Source organism: Aquarana catesbeiana, linkage group LG06, assembly GCF_042186555.1.
Source record: "Aquarana catesbeiana isolate 2022-GZ linkage group LG06, ASM4218655v1, whole genome shotgun sequence".
NCBI lineage: Eukaryota > Metazoa > Chordata > Amphibia > Anura > Ranidae > Aquarana > Aquarana catesbeiana.
The window spans coordinates 298,292,168-298,314,021 of record NC_133329.1 but is presented as its reverse complement, the minus strand read 5'-3'; the positions used below and the strand labels follow the sequence as shown (position 1 = coordinate 298,314,021).

The following is a 21,854-nucleotide window of genomic DNA, read 5'->3' as shown; positions in this document are numbered from 1 at the left end:
TAGATAGATAGATAGATAGATAGATAGATAGATAGATAGATAGATAGATAGATAGATAGATAGATAGATAGATAGATGTAAAGAGGTACACTGATCCATACCTATCTATTGATCAATGTAAATCTCTACATTTGATAGGCATGGACGAGGCTGGAATGATGGAGATTGGATTAGATAGATAGATAGATAGATAGATAGATAGATAGATAGATAGATAGATAGATAGATAGATACTGTAGGTGAGAGAGGTAGATAGGTAGATAGATTATTGATCTCTATATTTATCTATCTATTCAGCCTCATCCATATCTATTTATCAGTGTACATCTCTCTACATTTGATACTATGGATGAGGCTGGAAGAAAGAAAAAGAAAGAAAGAAAGAAAGAAAGAAAGAAAGAAAGAAAGAAAGAAAGAAAGAAAGAAAGAAAGAAAGAAAGAAAGAAAGAAAGAAAGGAAAAGAATAGACATATACCTAAATGGGGCTGGGGATTCAGATAGATGGATAGACAAAATAAAGATAGATGGGAGTCAGATGAGATTGTGGATAGATTTATGTCTATATGTCCAGTAAAGTAAATGACACACAGCTTATGATGACATAAAAGTGCAGTGTATTTATGAATACTAATAGATAAGCTGTAGAACACATGACATACATGCTGTGTGTATGTGAACATGTATGACACAGACAGACAATGAAAGGTCTGACACACAAGCCCACCTATCTGCTCATTGAGGAAGGCTCTCGCCTGGAATAGTGGAATAGACAGATCTACATATAGAATAGTTTCCATGGCTCAGTGTCTCCTCCATGCCTTGCATTGTGAATGTGAAGCTCATCCTCTAGGATCAGCCATAAGGAACGTTAGCCAGGCTTCAAAATGTAATTAATATACAAAAGCAGCCAGGATGGGGGGCCTGTGCGTACAGTACATTCTCTCTGAAACAGGAGGAGGTGACAAGGACGACTTGCCATATACGTCTGCTTTTATTTTTAAACCCTTGGGCTGCACACTGCTTGATCAACACTTCTCAAATGAAAGGAAGAGAATGGGGGGGGGGGGGGGGGGGGATGGGGTGAACAATTTTCTGTACCCCATTGCTTTGAAAATAAATTCCAGCCTGAAATCCTACAGGCTGCCAGAACTTGGAATGTGTGAGACTTTTATGACATTGTGTGATTTACTGTTGAGCAACAACACAAAATTCCAATCCAAAGACCCCACTTGCAGCTATATGTGTAGATGTCAACAAGGGCTTTCCAGGCAGCTTATTCATGTGTGTTTGTCCTTTACACATATCCCAAAAATCCAGGCAGGCTGAAAAAAATAGAAGTCCCGTGGCTTGATGTAGCCCTGACCCCTTATATTCCATTTATAGTCTTAGTCCTGATGACATCCTCCTTGCCTGGGGAACTGTCCAATCCAGCAGCATGCGTGCAGATTGTGTTAGGTACTAAGCGAAATATAAATATGCCCTAATAGTGAAAAACACATTGGGTTCCCCATCTAGGCACTGGGCTGAGGATCGTCCTGATCTTACCTCCAACACTTAGGGTTTTCTTGTTTCTCCCTGGATCCTTGTTTGCTCCAATAACACTAAAGTACAATGGCACCTAAGAAGGATGTGAAGAAACCAGCAGCAGCTGCTGCCCCAGCACCGGCACCAGCACCAGCCCCAGAACCTGTCAAACCCAAAGAACCAGCATTTGATCTGTCCAGTGTCAAGGTAACAGGGCTGCAATGGGATGTTATGTGTGTAGTCGCTGGAAACTCAGAGAGATTAGGGGGGACCCTGCTGTGCCCCCTTTTCCCTCCTTAGAGAGGACAGAAATTGGCATTTTTTTGGAGATCATCCCCTCCTAACACCAGAAGTCATTTATGCTGCAATCTGGCTGTATGGCTGCATCTTATGGATTTATTGGTGTCACAGATTTTTATTTAATGACAATTACTCTATTCCATATGCAAACAGCTCACAACATTTACCAGAACACAAGCAATTTATGTTTTCAGCTTGTCATACTCTATACAAGCTAATTGTAAAATCTCCTTTAGATCTACCATCAACTATGTAGTGTCTGGTTGGATACAAATTGAATAGATTGTTTAGGAATATGTTTATTTTGTCTCTTTTATGAATAGCTAAAAAAAAAAGACACCTCCAATGGGTGTCATGACACCAGAAGGTGATCTAAAGCTAGCCATACAATATACAATCAGATCTCTGTACAATCTTTTTTAGATTTACCAAACTTATGCAATATAAACACATACCTATACAATCTATTCAATGTGTACCCATTCATTACATTTCATAGCTGATGGTAGATCGAAAAGAGATTGTCTCTGATATGACTGTATAGTGTATGGGCAGCTTTATATCACCATCAGGTGTCATCACACATATTGGGGAGGAGGGGGGGGGAGATGTGTTTTTATACTTCAATTGAGCTAATAGTGCAAATATAATGTGCTACTTATAAGAGAGACAGTTATAACTGAGCTGCATAAGCATTTACTTACCACTTTACAATAGCTAAGCCATACTGAAGAAAATCAATTCGGGACAGGATAATGTCATAGCTACATTTTATACTTTCTAGGGGCAATGAGCTTTCCAGTGACAACACCAACAACTTCTCTATTGCCAGTGTTGTGCTGTTAATGGATGTGGTTTGCAGTGTGCTTGTGTTCTCAGCTTGCTCCTTGCAATGCTATGACAGTGGATTGACAGGTAGCAGGTTAGCCAGCTACCCAGGGAATCACACAGGCTCCTCCTCCACCTAGCTGCCTTCCAATTGGTCTATAAATGCGGATCAGAAGGAGGATGCCCTTATATGGATGAATAAGGCTTGGCTTCTGTCTGAATGGAGGCTTCAGAATTGGTGCTGAGTGTGGATAGGACAGGAACTCCCTTTTTTTAATTATAGGTTTCTACAATGTAACTTGTTACCCTGTGCATAGCCTTATGTGCATTTATGTGACTTAGGACCAATGTCCCACTCTACAAATACTTTGTTGCAGATGAGATGTTACTGTATGAAGCTGATCTTTGTTTCTACTTGCATAGCAATGTGAAGGAGCAATGCTTATGAGGACATTCTGTTTTTGCTGTCATTTAGTAAATTGAATGTGATCTATGTGTGTTTACAAATAAGTGTAATCTTTGTTGCAGTAACTTGAAACATATAACCAATGCATTTCCATAAAGTGTCCTTAAAGTGTTTCTTAAAGTGCCCTGGTTTGTTAAACCTTGAGCAAAGAAAGTGGTGTTGCCCATAGCAACCAATCAGATTATCTGGCAACCCTAGAAAAATACAACTGGGATCTCATTGGCTTGTACTGACAGTATAGACACTGCATGTTTTTGTGTTCATACCAATGGAACTTTAGTGTAGGTAAACTAGCTTTATTTCAAAATCCAAACAATATACATTTACCGTGCACCACTGAGGGCCCATTTACACTGTTGAACTTTAATGCACATGTTGCAATGCACTAAAACATTTTCCCTGTAATAAACACAGGAGTTGATTTACTAAAACTGCAGAGTGCAAAATCTGATGCAGCTGTGCACGGTAGCCAATCAGCTTCTAACTTCAGCTTGTTCAATTAAGTTTTGACAAAAAAAAAAAAAAAACGAAAGCTGATTGGTTTCTATGCAGAGCTGCACCAGATTTTGCACTCTCCAGTTTCAGTAAATCTCCCCCATAGTTCCTGCTCTTATCTTAGCACTCTAGTGAAGTGTGTTTTAATAAATTTGAAATGTCCATTTTTTTAATGCGTTTTAGTGCATTGGGAGGCCCAATAGAAGTCAATGAGAGCGCTTCAAAACGCATATAACATGCATTTTTTATATATTGGCAACAGGGATCAACAAGCTAAAATATATAAAGGGAGAGAAACCGCGCTTATTATGAACCGCTGTAAATGATAATTCTGAAAAATTCAGAAAAAAACAGCAACTCTTATGTGCCATGTCACAAAAAATCAGTATAACCAAGAGCAGAGTCGCGCATAACATTTAACGTGACATACTAATCATAAGAATATCAACAACCTCTTGATGCAATAAACAGTCCTTATTCCAGGAAAAAATAAATTATAAAATGCGAAAATTTTCCCTTTTTATGATTTATTAATTTTTTCCTGGAATAAGGACTGTTTATTGCATCAAGAGCTTGTTGATATTCTTATGATTAGGAATCAACAAGTCTTGGTCAATGGCTGTTAACCTTATCTACTCCAAATCTTATACTCAAAATTGCATTGAAATAAGTGTCAGCGCCTGTCAAAACGCATTTCAATGCACAAAGGAAACGCAGTTTGACGCGTGACAATGCACCTGCCCAGCGCATCTAAAAAAAAGCGCAACTCTATGCACACATGTAGTTTGCCCAGTGCATGTATAAACATAAAAAAAAATACCAGACTTTATTAAAGACGTTAGTTTGTCCATAATATAATAGAATTCTGTTAATATTATCCCATTCCTAGTTATACATTTCCCTCTAAACACCTAATGCAGTGGTTACAATCCATAGCAGAGTATACTGTGCATTGCAGTAGTGATGAAGATCTTAATTAGGCATCAAGGGTACCCTTTCAGGGAACGTGAAATAACATCATTCCTCCAAATTACAAAGGGTATGAGTTCAGTGATACATTAAAATACTTCAGAGTCTAATAAAACATCAATGTTTATATGTATTGTCATTTAGCAGCTGTTACTACAGTTAGGGCTCTACTTCAACTAATAGCTTTGAGATTCAATTAAACTGAAGAGCTTGATGTACACAGAGTATGCAGAGGTCGCCACCTAGTGGCACTTTTTGCTTAGTGCTGCTGTTCTATTGTTGCTGCTTTTAGTGCTCTTTCAAGACTCTAATATTCTGATAAACTTTAATGACAGAATTTCTATGGGCTGGCCAGATACTAGTGACAACTGGTAACAAACCTTAAGGTTGTCACACGAAAAATGGTTATCAATTTTTTTTGATGAGTCCAGCAGAGAGAGAAAGAGAGAGAGATACACTGCAGAACTCAATTTGAATATACTGCCATCTACTGGAAATAAAAGTAATACTATGTAGTAAATGGGCATTTATATACAACAGGGTATAGAAAAGAAAAATGACCATGATTTAAAAGAACTCAGTAGACCTAAGTTCTGAACACATACCAGCCCTATTCAGTAAAAAGTGAACATTTCTAAAGCAAATGTATAAAAAAAAAAAAAAAAACAGTATACATTTACTTTTGGATAGAACATGGAATGGTTAGAGCCACTGTCAAGCTGGTTTTAATATCTGTGCCCCAGCTGAGTAGATTTACCCTTTGTTTGTCCTGGTAACCATTGTCACTGATTGTCACAGAAAGTGATGGAACCAGTACAAGGGAGGACGTATATCTTCCAATAGGACACCTGTTTTGCTCACAGCTGTCTAAAACAGGCATTCTTCTCATTTCGTAGAGGTGTTCTGCATTTTAGGGACAGGATATGAAAGAGAATCTCCTTAACAGGCCAATAGAGCAAAATAAACTAACATGGGTTTTAACCCCACCCTATTCTATCCAAAAACAAAAAAAAATGTATTGGGCTATGCATACACTTTAACTGCAACCAAGCAGAATCCACTCCGCTAAAGTCAGACTATGGCATGGTTTATTTTGATTGGTTGCTATGTGCTGCTGCCCTAAAAACCATCACTCTTTGCTAATTAGGGTGTAAATGACATGTATTTCTATTGCAACTTATGCATGTGTTTTTCTACAATTATATAATTAATAAAAACACACATTATTGTAATACTTATTAATTGACTGCACGCTCTCATTTGTAAAAACTATGTCTATAGCTCTAGTCTTTGAACTCTCTGGGTCTCTGGGAAGCACTGGTACCCAGGATAATGGGAATTCATTCATAGTGGATGACATTTTAATATTTAGGGTTCTGGTTTGGTGTATATTTTGATTTGATCCAGGAAAGTACTTATTTGATTTTCATGTTAATACTGTTTTTGTCTCTTGTACTTTTTGTGCCTGGTTCACTATTTAATAAATGTGTGTGCTTTTTACAGCATGACAAGTTTGAAGTGTTAAAATATTTAAGTTTAAAATAGTGATTGATGTGTTTGCATGTGAAAACTTAAAAACGTCTAATTTACCAGATCATCATGTGCTGATGGAACCCTGCAAGGCTGGTAACAGTAGATAAATAATTAAGACTTGTATTGAGCAATGCATTGACAGACTAGCAATATGTCTTATATTTTATAAATACCCGTACAGATTATTTTAGTAGACAGGAATGGCATGCTTTTCACTGCCGTAACAACAGAAGCAGTTATAAAGGAAAAAGTCAAGTTGCTTGAAACATTTTCTCACTGTTTTAGTTTTTACACTTCATCAGTTGCCATATTCTTTTAATAGATACTCATTTTCCTAACTGATGTTCTCCATACAAATTTGAGAAGGTGAATTTTAGATTTTCCAGAACCTAGAGTACAACAACTGGGGCAGCAATGGATGCTTCTGTTAGAATCTATCAGAGGGGTTGATTTACTAAAGGCATATAGGTATGTCACTTTGCTTAGTGAATGTGCTGCAAATTCACTTTGCAAAGAATAGCCAATCATGTTCAAGGAATAAAAACTGCATTTTTGCTTGCACATGATTGGATGCTCAAAGTCAGCAAGGCTTCACTTTACTCATAAACCAAAGGGAAAATTCCCTTGCACAAAAACTGGCTTGCTGCCTTTATAAAATCAACCACAGAGTCTCTGTAAAAAAAAACAGTAAAAAATATATATGCAGAAAAATATAATTTTGTGACTATGGGGCAAGATTTTTAGAGAGCACTTGGGAAGGGTTTAAATATTCTGATCTTGACCCAAAGATGTTGAAAGTATTATTAAAATAATTACAATGGGCTTATACTGTGCTTTCTCTACAACATAAATGGTAAGTGTCCATAAGCAGATTGTGCAAGCTTCTCATGACATCTGCAGTTTCAACAGGGCTGGGGCATTTCAGAAAAGGGGTAATAAACTAGAGCAGAACAAGTTATGTTGCTTCTTTACTGCTTTTAAAGGGAAAGCACATTAATACATTCTGAAGTGTTATGCAAGCTACAGTTTTGTAGGCTTAGTCTCCAATTTGTATGGGTTGTGTTTGAAATCATGAGCTGAGTTAGTTAGAGCTCCAATCTGTGTTCATTTGGAGGAATTGTTTACCTTTTGAAACCAAATCCCTCTGTCCCCCTTTCCTCCTCAGCTGTCCCTCTTGTTTAATCTGATGTTTAGAGCTCTATAAAAAAACATACTATTTAACTACAAAAGGTATTATAATCTTCTATCCAGTATAATAGAAAAGTAGGAATGAAAAAAGCACTTGTAGGTTTATAGGTTTATCCATTATTTGTTTGTGGTCTGTGTAACTGGGGGTGTGACAGGGGTGTGTCACCTGCATTATTTGTACTAAAAGGTATCCCCCTTTCTCATCTCAGAAAGTTAGTAGGTATATAAAGTCTAGAAAGCACTGTAATTTGTGACCTGGAATACAAATAGGAGAAACTTTGACCAGCCCATGCCCTAAAAAAGATTTCTCAACTTTTTACCCCAGATGAGCCCCTTAAATAATTTATCTCTTATCAAAACCAATTCATTTGAGGTCAATGGCAAAAATGCTGTTTACATCGGTGGTCAATAGAAAGAATGTAACCCCTAGAGTGGTGGTCATAATGCCACATCTATAAACATAATTGGGGACATGCTCCTAGCTTTGCCAAGTGGTGTTGGTCCTGGAACCACGTAGACACCATCAAATGAAAGGTAATCACCCACACCCCAAGGGACCCCTAGCAACCTCTGGGAGAATCCTGAGGTTCCACAGAACTAGTTGAGATTGGCTGCCCTAGAATATGACTTTCCTTTTTTAAACACATTATTTGTTGTGCCAACCTATCCCTTTTCCCTTCTTTTAGTACCGCCTTCCCCCAGTCTCCACAGTCTACTTCCTTTAGCTCTGTTAATAATAGAGGTCAAATATGTTTTTGCTTTGCAAAATACACCAGACAGTTACAGAAGCAGATGGACACCTAGGTGTCCGTTTATGAAGCAGTGAAATCTATTCACTGCTTCATTCTCCAGCATTCACAGTGAAGATCTTTCTCCTCTGTGTGCCAGTTTATGAAGCTTTGTAGATCGCTTCACCTTTGGAGGAGTGAAGAGATCTACAAATGCTTTCAACAGTGGAGAAAGGCTCCTGATACTGGAATCTCGTGAGACTTTACGAGATTACAGCACCAGAAATACAGAGATGTCAGTTTATTAAGCAGTGATAAATTATCACCGCTCAATACACGGACAGACGGCATGAATTACTGTTAATAAAATAATGAGTCCCCCTACATTATATACATATGTATACACACACACATTATATATACATGTATATACACATACATTATATATATATATATACATATACACATTATATGTATATATGTATATATATGTATACACATAAATATGACAGGGGGACATGCTTACAGTGTTGGGGGGTCTGAACGAGGCATAAGGAAGTTAAAAATCTTCCTCCTTCCCCCTCAGATCCCCCCAGATTTCCTCTTCACTCCCCGATTCACCACCTCTGAGCTGGTGAACCTGGGAGTGTGAATTCTGACTCCGATCGCCAGTGAAGCGGTGAGATCACCGCTTCATAAACTGGCCCTTTCTGTGTCATTCAATGAGGATTCTCCGTGTGTAGAGATAATCGGAGGGAGAAAAAGTTCAAACATGTTCTCCCCCGATTATCACTGTTTCATAAACTGTTTATGGACTGTGATCAGCGGTGATCCTCGGGATCACCGCTGATCACTGCTTCATAAACGGACACCAGAAATGGAAAAAAACGTATCTTTGCTTCCTCTGTGATCATACCTTCTCAGACAAAATGCTTGCCTTTATTTAAAAGAGAAGCATGGCTAAAGCTTTTTTGCCTGTACTTCTCGTCTGGGTTACAGGAGTGCACTTACTTTTGCTCTGCTGTCACCCAGAGTTTGCTTATAGCAAGCTATTGCCTCCTGTCAGCTGACATCACAGAGCTACTTCAGGTTCTGGCAGGATCCCGACCATATGTCACCCAGCTGCCTGATTGATAGCTGGCTCCATCTCGCAGTGCCCTGCTGAGGGCTTAAGCCAGCTGCACTTACCCCCTATGAAGCCCAGAGAGGGGGAAGACCAGAGAGTGGTGATTGACAGTCACTGCTCTCGACTTTAAAAAAACCAAGAGCTGAGCGATCAGCGGTCATGTGATTGCTCAGTTCTTTGTCTTGAGCTGTGTGTGTATGTTTGTTTTGTTTGATTCACATACTTCTCCTTTAACATAGCAAGAAAGGCTGCAATGGAAGGAGAGTGTAAAAAAAACTTGTACTTCCATTTTCTTATAATTAACCCCCTCATTTTAGGTTTTAGGTAATTGCTAGCAGATTGAATAAGCAATGGTAAAGGAAGACTGTCATAAACTTTGGAGGCACATTTAGACATTGGGGAGATACAGGGTGTTCCTTAAAGCGTAGTTCCAATTAAAAAAAAGTAAATAAAAGTCAGCAGCTACAAATACTGCAGCTGCTGACTTTTATAATCAGACACTTACCTGTCCCAGGGTCCATGATGCGGGGGAACAAAGCCCCGCTTGTCTCCCCCTCCTCTCTGCGGCGCTGGCATTGTCACTGTGGGCGCCCGGCTGTGGCTTCACAGCCGTGCACGCACTGCGCATGCGTGAGCTGCGCTGCATGCTGCGACTGGCCGGGCAATCATCTGGGACCTGTGACGTGTCCCAGATGATTGCCAAGAGGGAGGAGGGAGAGGTGATCTTCCTTCTGGCGCCGCGGGTGCGCCAGGAGAAAGTGGGAGCTGGAACCCTCTAAAAAGAGGGTTTCCAACCCCCCCCTCAAAAAAAATGACATGCCCAATGTCATTCCTTCCCTTAAGAAACCTTCCCTTAAAGCAGAAGTTCCATTTTTGGGTGGAACTCCGCTTTGACACAGCGATTTGTGCTTAAACCAGTTAAGGGGTTGGTGAGGCATGTTGCAGACATCGTTAGTGATGAATTATTGGGTAAAACCGTTCAGCTTGTCTAGTTGCTTCTTCCACCAACAAGCCTTGTTCAGCCTTCTGGGCCCACATAGACATTGGATTGTCTTCATATCCAGCTGTTTAGGCTGTCTGTTTTCACTGTGATCTAATGTCTATGGGCACCTTTACATTCCAGGTACGATAGGCACCCATATAAGGGTGACCCCTAAACTTATTTTACAAAAAATGGAGCAGGATTCTATTTGGCAGGTAGCATAGGTGCAATCTTTTTACTGAAGTGACTGGAGACCTTACTAGATGTAGGAAAGTCAGTGAATACAACAGGAAATTCAGCCCAGCAGTCATTACCCATACAGGGGTCCATGGTTAGAATTAGATTAGATAGGCTTATATTTCTTTCAATGCTGTGCACATGATTGAGTGTTCTGAACACAGACTCACTTGGCTAAGGGCCAGATATTCTCCTTTAAATCACCCTAAGTAAATTACTGCTTTGTGTAATTTTTCTACATCTTTACAGTGGGTGGACTGGCAGCTCTGCTCCAAAGCTAAGCCAAACTTAGTGGGTAATAAATATAAAAAACTAATCTAAGAAGCAGGCAAAAAAATGAGCCTGCACTTACCTTTGTTGATCTTTCTGACAAGGTTGGCATTTGTTGGGGCAAACTCATGCTCAAGAGCACAATTTTTATCGATTTCCTTTACCCTTTCTTTAAAAAAGGCAGAACACTCTATTGTGAGCACATGAGCAGCCCCCTTTCTGTCCTACAGCTCTATATTCAGTTTGTCTACTGACAGCCAAGACATCACCATTTGCTCACCTCCAGCTTCTGACTGGCACTGAAAGCAGCTAATCAGAAGCCGATATTGGATACACAGTGATGTCCCAGCTGTTGGTGGACAGACGGAGTGCAGAGCTGTCAGAAGAAGGGGTCTGCTCTTGTGCTCAGAGTGCTGCTTAAGTTGTTGTGTAAAGGGAATGGGTACTGATAATGTACTGCTCTAAGTACTACTTAGAGTCCCTGTCTTCACTGGGATGATAAGGAGTACAGATGATCTAAAGTACAAAGAAAGTACTGTCACATTGGAAAACACTCTCGAGCAATAAATTAGCTCGTTACTTTTAATCAAATTGCAGATGTCAAAAGAACAAACCCATGTAGATCACACAGAACAAACCATAAACACATAATTGTTAAAGGACAGATATGTGAATGCCCCTGATACTTTTCAAAACTACCCCTACTTTCTGAGCACCTTGGAATATCCTAAAACTGCCTTGTTCTATATGTAATATTTCCACAGTGCAGTGTATGCCCCTCTGCTGTTTAAATAGGCATGCTTCACCTCTCTGGCCAATGTGTTGGTGGCAGAGATGCAACTTTTGGGGTGAATGCTGCCATTTGTACATTAGGTTTAAGAAACTGTGGCATTCACGTAGTTTAGATGGCTTGTCTCAGTGCCTACTTTTAAACACCAAGGTCAGGCTTTATAATTAAACCCCCTTTAGACTTGCTTAAAAGCCAAATCGATCCAAAAACCTTTTATTGTATTTTGAATCATTTTTTTATGGTTGTTATTACTGTCTGTATTGATACTGGGGAGATATCCCCTCACTTTCTGTCAGGACATGATATAAATAGGCATACAAATAAAACAGATTTTAAAAGAATAGGGAAAAGTTATAACTATTCACAATGTTTTTTGTTGGTATTTGTACCTTTCTGTCCCAGTAACAATTGCTACCCCAGTTCTTATCCTGGTGTTACATGGACAGTAATGTCTTGCGATAATTCTAGCCGTGTGATTTTGTTATTCAAGTAACCACTTATAGGCCTTTAACAATTGATCATTTTTTAAAATTATTTTATTTGCCATTATATCATTATTAGCTGCATTTTAATTGAAAAATATTTATACGCATCACAATACTTAAATCTCATTCAAGAAGATTAGTTTTATGTCCTTTACATTGCCTATTTTAAAGGACAAGATTGCAAGAATCATGAATACAAGTGAACTTTCCCTTTAATAGATTCCCCACCTTTTAGTAATCTCCATTGTGTGGCCCTGCCCAGCGCTGCACAGCCTTTCTTCCAATAAATAGCCATGGCCCCATTCATTCATAAGGATAAGCTGTATGCCTGCTGTCCTGCGGTATAAGTCTGTTGTATATAAATGAATGGGGCCATAATGTGTGTGCGCACTACGAAGACGGGCTGGTGGGGACATTTTCATTAATAGTAATCATCAGGAAATGGGTATATATATAACATCAGTATAGACTAAAATTGAAAACATTCTGAGCTCTGTTTATTTTTTTCAAAGTGTGTGTATATTTGGGGGGCACAGTGGTGTAGTGGGTACCACTCTCGCCTAGCAGTAAGAAGGGTCGCTGGTTCAAATCCCAACCACAACACTGCCTGCCTTGAGTTTGCATGTTCTCCCTGTGTCTGCGTGGGTTTCCTCCAGGCACTCCGGTTTCCTCCCACACTCCAAAGACATGCTGGTGATTGATTGGATCCTGTCTAAATTGTCCCTAGTATGTATGAATGTGAGTTAGGGACCTTAGATTGTAAGCTCCTTGAGGGTAGGGACTGATGTGAATGTACAATGTATATGTAAAGTGCTGCATAAATTGATGGTGCTATATAAGTACCTGAAATAAATAAAATAAATACATTGTTAAATGTCTTTTACTTTACAATCAATAAAACTGTTTTAGGAAGTGAATAATTAGCAACTAAAATTTACTTCACCACAGTAAGAAACCCACCCTCTGGCAGCTGTTCATTAAGAAATAATAAGTAATATCATGTTTTTAAACTACGCTGCATAAAGGCAAAATGCAGGTTTTTACTTTTCATCTCAATATTGTAACTGTCTCCAATTTTGTGTCATTAAAAAGACACAAAATAGGAACATTTTAAAAAACATGCACCTCTAAATACTAAACATTTTATGAACTCTGCTGATTTTTCAATGTATTCATTTTTCATCACTTTTTTCACTTTTCTAAACAATGGGGTAGATTTACTAAAACTGGTGCACACAGAATCTGGTGCTGCTGCCATAGTAACCAATCAGCTTCCAGGTTTAAGCCCAGGTTCACACTGACAGCGGGATTTCATACTCGCATGTCAGTCCAACTTCAGGGGTGATTTCAGAGATATCTGTGCGGGTTGCTGCATAGATGTCTATACAAATCGCACCCCAAAGTCCCCAAAAGTTGTACCGAAGCTACTTTCGGGAATTGGTGGGGCGCCACAAATGCGATCTGGACTGTGCAATTGCCGCCGATTTGGCATGCGATTGGACATATCCAATCGCATGCCAAATCGCATCAATGTGAACCTATGCTTATTGTCAAAGCTTAATTGAACTAGCTGAAGTTAGAAGCTGATTACTATCCACAGCTGCTCCAGATTTTAGGTTGGGTGCCCCAGTTTTAGTAAATCTCCCCCTATTTTGTATTGGTAATAAACTGGCATGTTTTCTTCCTGCACAGCTTTTAGTAAATGCCCTATATATATATATATCTATATCTAAATATATATATATATATATATATATATATATCTAGATATAGATATATATATGAGATATATGTTTATAAAGGACAATAGATTACTGCTGTAACTGAAAAAAACTCTGGAATTATAAGCAGGCTTTGGTTATCCCTGACAAATTCCAATGGTTACACAGTAAAGCCTTTAAGACCTTTGGCTTTGTAATATGATTTTCTATGCAAGACGGCCGCTAGATGTCACCAAACACAAACACAACTGAACATTTGTAAGCTGAAAGAACTATGAGGCATCCTTTGTTGATATCAAAGTGTAACTCCACCTTCAGGGCTAAAACCATACAGTACTTAGCATCACATTTATAAATGAAGTTTCATTATAAGGAGCCTGACACACTGTATAATATTGTAAATGTATAAAGGGCGCCCTTACTTACCGACTTTTCCAAAAACTTCTACAGTCCTTATATGACAATGGATTTTTGTTTGACATATTTGGTAGGTGACTAGAGCTATTTTGTATTACTTAGTATTACTTAGCAGCACCCAACCTAGCGATGTCCTATAATATTTTTAAATGATGTAAATTCATAGGAACAGGCCACTGAAATCATTGTACTCGGAGTTTAGGTTTCATCCAAAAGTTCAAAACAGCTAATCTTTTTATATATTCAAAAATATATCTATAGCACCAAGGTATTACCATTTTATAAAATACACAGAACCATTTGTATAAGTTCTTGCCTAATTGGAGTATACATTCTAAATACAAAATTCAGCTTTCAACAGTCTATTCATATCACTAAGCATGGGAAGAGGATTGCAAAACCATATATTCATTCCTGTGTGCTTTCCAAAGCTTACTAGAATGTAAATTGTATTTAAATCTCTGTAATCTAGGTGTTAATAGGCAATACAGACCCTAAATGCTGGGTTATCTCTGGCAGGAATTTGCAGCAAGTGTGTAGGGTATATTTAGAGTCCATGCTTTATTTACACAGTTGTAAGATATAAGGAAGAAATAGGCTACACGTATTCCTCTGAAAAAATAAAAGACAGCCCAAAACTGACATATCCAGCCTGTGCAAATCTCCCCCTTCTTGCAGAAAAACTGCTGACAAGTTTTAAACTCATTAAAGCATGTCTAACCCACTTCCTACTAAAAATAGCCCTCCAAATTGGTGACACTGGAAAGAGATCCCTCCTTTTCCTTTGCCCTAAGAAAGCCAAAAGCTCACCAGAGGGTGGGATTACTAGCCCCTGTGACATCTGAGCTGGGCCGTCGTGTCACTGCCCCCAGATAAATAAGAAGAGCTTGGCCACAGTAGAAGGACCACAAGCTCGAGCCCTCCTCAGGACATCGTCTCAGCTCCCTGCTCGTCGCCCCGTTCCAAGCTCAAAATGGTGGGTGTCATAGCACGTTTTGCTATTAGCACACTTTAGTACTTTGTAACTTCAACTAGGATTCTATAAACACTTGGATGACATTTCTTGGAAGACTATGCTCCTTGTTTTACTTTTATGCAGTAGTATTTCGGGGAAAAAATGTTTTTGCAAAAAAGAAGCACTTCTTTCCCAGTGGCTATGGCAATAATTTTAAATCCCTTTGCTAATCAAGCTACAACAAATTGAAAATCTGTTATTTTTATATAACAGAAAAAAGTAATCGCTTTCAATTTATGAGAGATAGAAATATAATAATATATCAATCCCAAAGTCCCTAATTCATTATTTAAACATTTCAAAAAAATGTAATAGTATAATTTAAAAAGAAAATGCTGCTGCAAATTCTGGCTGCAATCCCACTTCCCCATTTTTCACAGATGCATAGCCTGTCTTTGAGTTATACTTTATATCCTATCCTGTGAAGAGGCCCATAGAAGTAAACCACTGTATACGTATAAATGTTTTTACTTGAATAATTAACTTGTACTATTATTTATGGAGTTCATATGCCAAAGTTTAACATAATATAATATAGATAGGCCAAAAAGGAATGAACATTATTTGATATACCTAGGAATAACATATAGATATAGTTATTTAGTCATTTACATTGCTACAGTTGTTATGTCTGTCAATGCATATGCTTCCATACTAGTTTTTGTTTTTCTCTTTTTTACCTTGCAGTCTTTCTCTGCAGATGAGGTTGCTGGTAAGTGAAATTAAGCTGGAAATGAAGTAACGCCAATGAAGTCCACGTGGGTAGTGGCTAGGTCTAGTAGTATTTTTTCCATCTTTGAGAGGAAGATTTACATTGGCCACTTACAGTTGCATAGGATTCAAAATGAGAGAATAGCATTTCGGCATATTCTTCATTACCGGCCTTGTTGTGTTCCCAGCTTCCTGCAAGTCCCATGTGCATGGATTGGTTATTTGGACCTCAGAAAGCTGTGAATCTCAAAAACCAGCAGGCCTTTAATAGTTTTTGTGGCTGATTTTTTTTTTTGACAGATCGAGTTCAGTAAGGATCAGCAGGAAGGTAAGTTGAGAGAAAGGCTGAGAAATAACCGGAACTTAAAAATTTTATTTTACATGTGTTGTAAAATAAATATAATATAGTTAGTTGATTCTACAAAGGATGCTAGAATGTAGATGCTTATTAAACAGTCATTATAATAAAAGGTTTATTAGAATGTTTATGTGTAAAATCTGCTGCATACTGCTTTTGCAGAATGATAATACATAAATGTAATGCCACATGTTTTAATTAGAGAAAGTACTACTTTAAAACTCAACAACGTTTTTATTAACACTGCACCAGATTTACACAAAATATAATTACATGGGTGTACATTTATTTGAATGGATATTCCATCTCTCTAATGCCTTTTTTACAGTAGTGTTTTAACCCATTGGCCTACTAGGCACGTGTGTTGGGTTATCATCTTTTCTGAGCAAGAATCACATTTCCCAGTTCAGAAGTGTATTAACCAAGTTTCTTAAATACTTTGCCACTTCATAACATGGCAACCCTACACAGTGCGGATGATTTACTAAAACTGGAGAGTACAAAATCTGGTGCATCTCTTCATAGAAACCAATCAGCTTCCAGTTTTTTTCCTGAAAGCCTTTATTCCATAAGCTGAAGTTAAAAGCTGATTGGCTATCATGCACAACCGCACCAGATTTTGCACTCTCCAGTTTTAGTATCCCAGTGTCTGGGCACATTCAAAAAGTTAGCAGGTTTAAGTGTTTTCATTTCATTTTAATGTGAATAGATAGGCATTGGAAAGTGGCCTCAGAGTCATAAGCTTAGGGTGTATTAACTTTCTTTGTGCACAATGAAGTCATTTGCTAAAAAGGTTTTAAAAAAAACATTAGATATAGTCCTATCAAAATCATTAAAAAGTTTTTAATAGATATTTATGTGCACCAACAACTCCATCCCAAATAAGCCCTGTAAAAACGTAAAGGCTTTAACACTGCTGAACTCTAAATTTGTTGAAGAAAGTCTTCCACCCTCAAAGTCCTATTTATATTTTATAGCATGTAGAGTAAGCCAGTAATACAAAAGTGCATTACAGCAATGGTTTTCCAAGTTTGGTCAATTGATTGTAACTCAAGGAGTACTCCATAGATAGCCAGTCACATCATGGCGGGTTGAGTCACAGAGGTTATTCTGAGGTTACTAATAAGCCAACTAGTGTGAATCATATTTTGCATCAGTTAATAGCACTGCATTTTCTATTATGTAACATATTTGTATAAATATTATTTTCCCCTAGCACTCAGTTAGTATATTATAAGTGAGAAATATAAGATACTGCAGTGGATTAAAATAGTTTGACATTTAAAGTGTGATATTTCATACCCCCATAAGAAAAAATGTTTATGATGCAGCAGTTGAGTGGCATTTCTCCTTGTATTAAAGCAGAGGGTTGTAGGAGTTTTAACATGATAATTGGCTACAACTGCTTATTTCCTCTTGCTGCATTCAATTTCTGTCACCAAGAGTTTCTGTAGCAACTCTGGCTTGATAAAATTACAATATTTTATGACCATTTTCATTGTATTAAAATGTTTAAGCCATTCAAAAAACTATGGGGTTGATTCAATAAAACTAGAGAGTACAAAATCTGGTGCAATTGTGCATAGTAGCCAATCAGCTTCTAACTCTCAGCTTGTTGAATTAAGCTTTGACGAAAAAACTGAAAGCTGATTGGTTTTTATGCAGAGCTACACCAGACTTTGCACTCTCCAGTTTTAGTAAATTAACCCCTATATCTGATAATGATGTTGCAAGCAATCAATACCGTTTAGCACACAAAGTCTTGCCCTCTAACCTTTGAGTCCAATATATGTAATATTAACCTGTTGTGTTTTGCTTCGCAACATTTTATTAGAGATCCTAAATTTACCTTCTGTTAATTAGTACCAGTCCTTCTATCGGTAGGCTGGATGCCACACATGAGATAAATGGCACCACATTGTAGTAATATATAGGGCTCTTTGAAAGTAAGCTGGCCAGGTGCAGCTTTTGGTAGAGCTTGTTGTACTTGTGAAAGGAAATGCTGACAGTGTCAAAATGTTCTCTAGTGACAGGTGCTTATGGTGGGTATGCTAATTACTGGGCATGTTGGCAATGAAGGGGTTACAGGGCTGTGCATCCATGGGATTAGTGCAGGGCATGGGGTATCCTGTTACAAGTGTGCTGACCTCTCGCTAACATTAGCAGCTTTTTACAGTCTGCCTGTAAAACCATCTCTGACTTGATTTGGAAACCCCTCTGTGTTACTCAAAATAACTGAGTTTCAAGTGTCCCAGGCAGGAGAGGAGCTGAACTGGCACAAATTTCTAATTCACTGCTAGACGTGGCTTTCTGTACTGCAACCCATTCCTAATCCCCTTTCTAGGTATTGGTCATTCTTTACCTCATTTTATTATGTAATATATACAGCTGTTGTATCAAAGATCAGACATATAGCTAGGGACTTATGTGCCTTGGAAATACAGATTCTGATAACAAGCCCTCTTCACCACTCTTAAAAAAAAGACTTTATACTATCTTTGCCCCATTGGATCCTTTTCATAATTCCATAATCCTGCACACTACTATATTTCCCAGAATAGTTCCAATCCTGAGAGATTGTATACCAGGATATGCAATTAGCTGACCTCCATCTGTTGCAAAACTACAAGTCCCATCATGCCTCTGCTTCTGGGTGTCATGCTTGTGGCTGTCAGAGTCTTGCTATGCCTTATGGGATTTGTAGTTCTGCAACAGCTGGAGGTCCTCTAATTGCATATCCCTGTTGTATACCATTTTAAATTTTGAATTTAAGGAAACACTGATGGGTTACAAACCAATTATATGCAGTAACTTATTGCAAGTGGTTGGTTACCGGCCGCACACACTTGTTGCGGTTTGTCTAAGGTCCATTTGTGTAGATTGTATTCTATTACACAGGATCTATTTAAGTCATTTACATTATTCCCTCATATTGCAAAGTTGGGGGTCCATTTTTTAAGGTCATACTGATAAAAAAAATATTTTTCTTTTCCCAGACTTCAAAGAGGCTTTCCTGCTCTTTGACAGGACAGGTGAAAGCAAAATCTCCTACAGCCAGGTTGCTGATGTCATGAGAGCTCTTGGACAGAACCCCACAAATGCTGAGGTCAAGAAAGTCCTTGGCAACCCATCTAATGAGGGTAAGTGCTGTCTCCAAGGATTACAAATAAATGGCTTATACAAATTCTTCTAGCTCTGGTTTTATAAAAGTAGTAATACAGTATAGGAGAAGAAGATGATGTAATGAAAAAAGGCCCTGTCACAGCAACCAATAACATTTTTTTTAAATAATTACATAACTTACACCAAAAAAAAAACATAAAACATAGGAGGTGGTGGTGTTGCTGTGGGCAATACCCCAAACTATATTTGTTCCAGTAATTTGTTAAAGTTGGTAGTATAACTTTATACTACTAAAAACATAGATATAAAGCAGTAGTAAAATGCAAAGTAGTTAAAGTTTGAGCATAGACAAAGTTTATTTTGTATATTTTGGATAGAGTAAGGAAGAGTTAACACACCTATCTGGTAATTATTTTCAGTTTGTACCTTGTTGAGGAGATTCCTTGGAGTGCATCAGCACCTTTGTGTCTCAATGACAGTGGCCACCAGGACAAATAGACTGATGAATTACCTCAACTGAGACAGACACAGCAATAACATTTGCCAGAGGGCCTAACACTTCTCCACTCTATCCAAAAACATGCTTTTACATGCACGTATTAAAAGGAAGAAGAGACTTCTAAGTACAGAGTGATTCAAAGAAATATAAAACATTGTGTGTGTTTCATCTTAATGTGTCATTAGCTATGTAAAGAAATAACTTTTTAACCTCATGCAGCCCTGTGGTGTATCAATCACTCTGTGTTTTGTAGGTCTCCAAACTGAACTCATGCCCATTTCTTTTGTATTTTTACAGAGATGAATGCCAAGAAGATTGAGTTTGACCAGTTCCTGCCTATGCTGCAGGCTGTTGCCAACAACAAGGACCAGGGCACCTTTGAGGACTTTGTTGAGGGTCTGCGTGTCTTTGACAAGGAAGGCAATGGCACAGTTATGGGTGCTGAGCTTCGTCACGTGCTGGCCACATTGGGTAAGAGGCATGCACATTGTCTTGGCTATAGGTGCTCAGAGGTGATTGCTGGACAATATAGAGTAGACAATAACACCCAATCTCTAATGCATCAACAGGTGAGAAGATGAAGGAGGAAGAAGTAGAAGCCCTTCTGGCAGGACAGGAAGACTCCAACGGCTGCATCAACTATGAAGGTAAATTGAGGAATGGTCATCCTTCATATAAACAAAATGTAGTTTTCATTGCATTCTGCACTATTGGTGCTTAATATAACAATTGTTTTTCTTTTTTTCATTTACAGCCTTTGTAAAGCACATCATGTCCATCTAAAACCTTTCCAGTAAGTAGGCATTTTGCTAAAACATATTTGTAATCTACAACAGCTACAAAAACTGTATGTGAGCTCCTTGTTTTACTGTCACATAAAGCATGTTAATGCACAAGATTACTGTAGTCTTTATATCGTTTATAAAGCAATTGGTGGAATGTTTGTGCAAAAGCTTTAAGCGAATTATAAATTTTCCTTCCACCTTTCCAATTAATATCTGAAATAACTGCTAATGTAGATAATCGACTTGCATTATTCACATTATTAAAAGAACTAAATATTATACGGAATGCAGGTTTGTCTTCATATACACAGTCCATTTAAAATGTTTACATATGGAATTATCTTTTGCAAACAGCTTTTTATATTAAATATCCCTTTTAATCAATGTATCAATAATTAATTCACTACTTATTTCAATGTTATTCTTACTTGTATTTCCTACAAAAAAAATCATACTGGTTCATTATAGCATGATTTAAAAAGTTTATCAGTCATTCTTTACTACTAATACGTTCACTGTTTAAGATGGTCTACTCGAAATGTTTATTTCAGAATTCAGTGGCATTCAGAGCTCGTGTTTTACAAGCTATTGCATTATTTTGCTTATAGTTACATAGAGTAAGCTCCTGTATAATTAAATGTTACAGCATGTTCTGTTAAAAACAAAAAAAATTTTTACAGCTGAGTGTTTTAATAAGAATCCAACTAATATTCTGCTTTATTTTCCATTTTTAGCACTGTTCTACGTATGTCTCAGAAGATCTGGAGGCATAGAAACTGTACATAGACCAGCAACTGGTCACCATTACCAACCTTATGGATATATACTGTACAATACACCCACCATTGATTTTTTATTTTCCACCATTGGGACATTTCTTTCCATGAACCCTGGTATTATTTCAAGGAAACCAAAAGATCACAGAGGAGCTATCACCCTGGCAAAGCTGACGGAGAATTCCATCAAGCACATCTGTGTAACGTGCCATGGATTATTGTAACATGAAAGACATAAGAATAAAATACCCTTTGATAAAATGGTGGCTACAGAGTCTCTCCTAATTTATCTGTCCAAAGTTATGGGCCAATGCACCAAAGAACACTGCATCGTTCACTACCAGAGGTCCCACTCGCCTAAGGTGCAGCTGGAATCTCTGACAGTGGAGTGGTTAATTTATTGTCTTCCTGTATTCCATTCTGTCAAAACAATAAAGTTTTACTGAAACCCATCTACTGTAGGTATGTTTTCTCATTTGGGAGCCATTTTATTGGCCAGTAAAGATACCTATTGGGGATATTTCAACA

The 21,854-nt window shown here is 38.0% G+C and overlaps 1 protein-coding gene across 2 annotated transcripts; it reads left to right on the top strand.

Moving 5' to 3' along the window:
* The first annotated feature begins 1,476 nt into the window (after nt 1–1,476).
* Nucleotides 1,477–21,778, top strand: MYL1 (myosin light chain 1). Of its 2 annotated transcripts, none has more exons than XM_073633551.1 (7): nt 1,477–1,731; nt 16,086–16,113; nt 19,140–19,283; nt 20,063–20,236; nt 20,335–20,412; nt 20,520–20,558; nt 21,285–21,778. In XM_073633551.1, the coding sequence occupies exons 1-6, from the start codon at nt 1,612–1,614 to the stop codon at nt 20,546–20,548; spliced, it is 573 nt and encodes a 190-aa protein (XP_073489652.1). In that variant the 5' UTR covers nt 1,477–1,611; the 3' UTR covers nt 20,549–20,558; nt 21,285–21,778. The 2 variants fall into 2 exon arrangements, with proteins under 2 accessions (XP_073489652.1, XP_073489653.1); XM_073633552.1 differs by lacking the exons at nt 1,477–1,731; nt 16,086–16,113 and adding exons at nt 14,906–15,035; nt 15,762–15,786.
* The last annotated feature ends 76 nt before the right edge of the window (nt 21,779–21,854 follow it).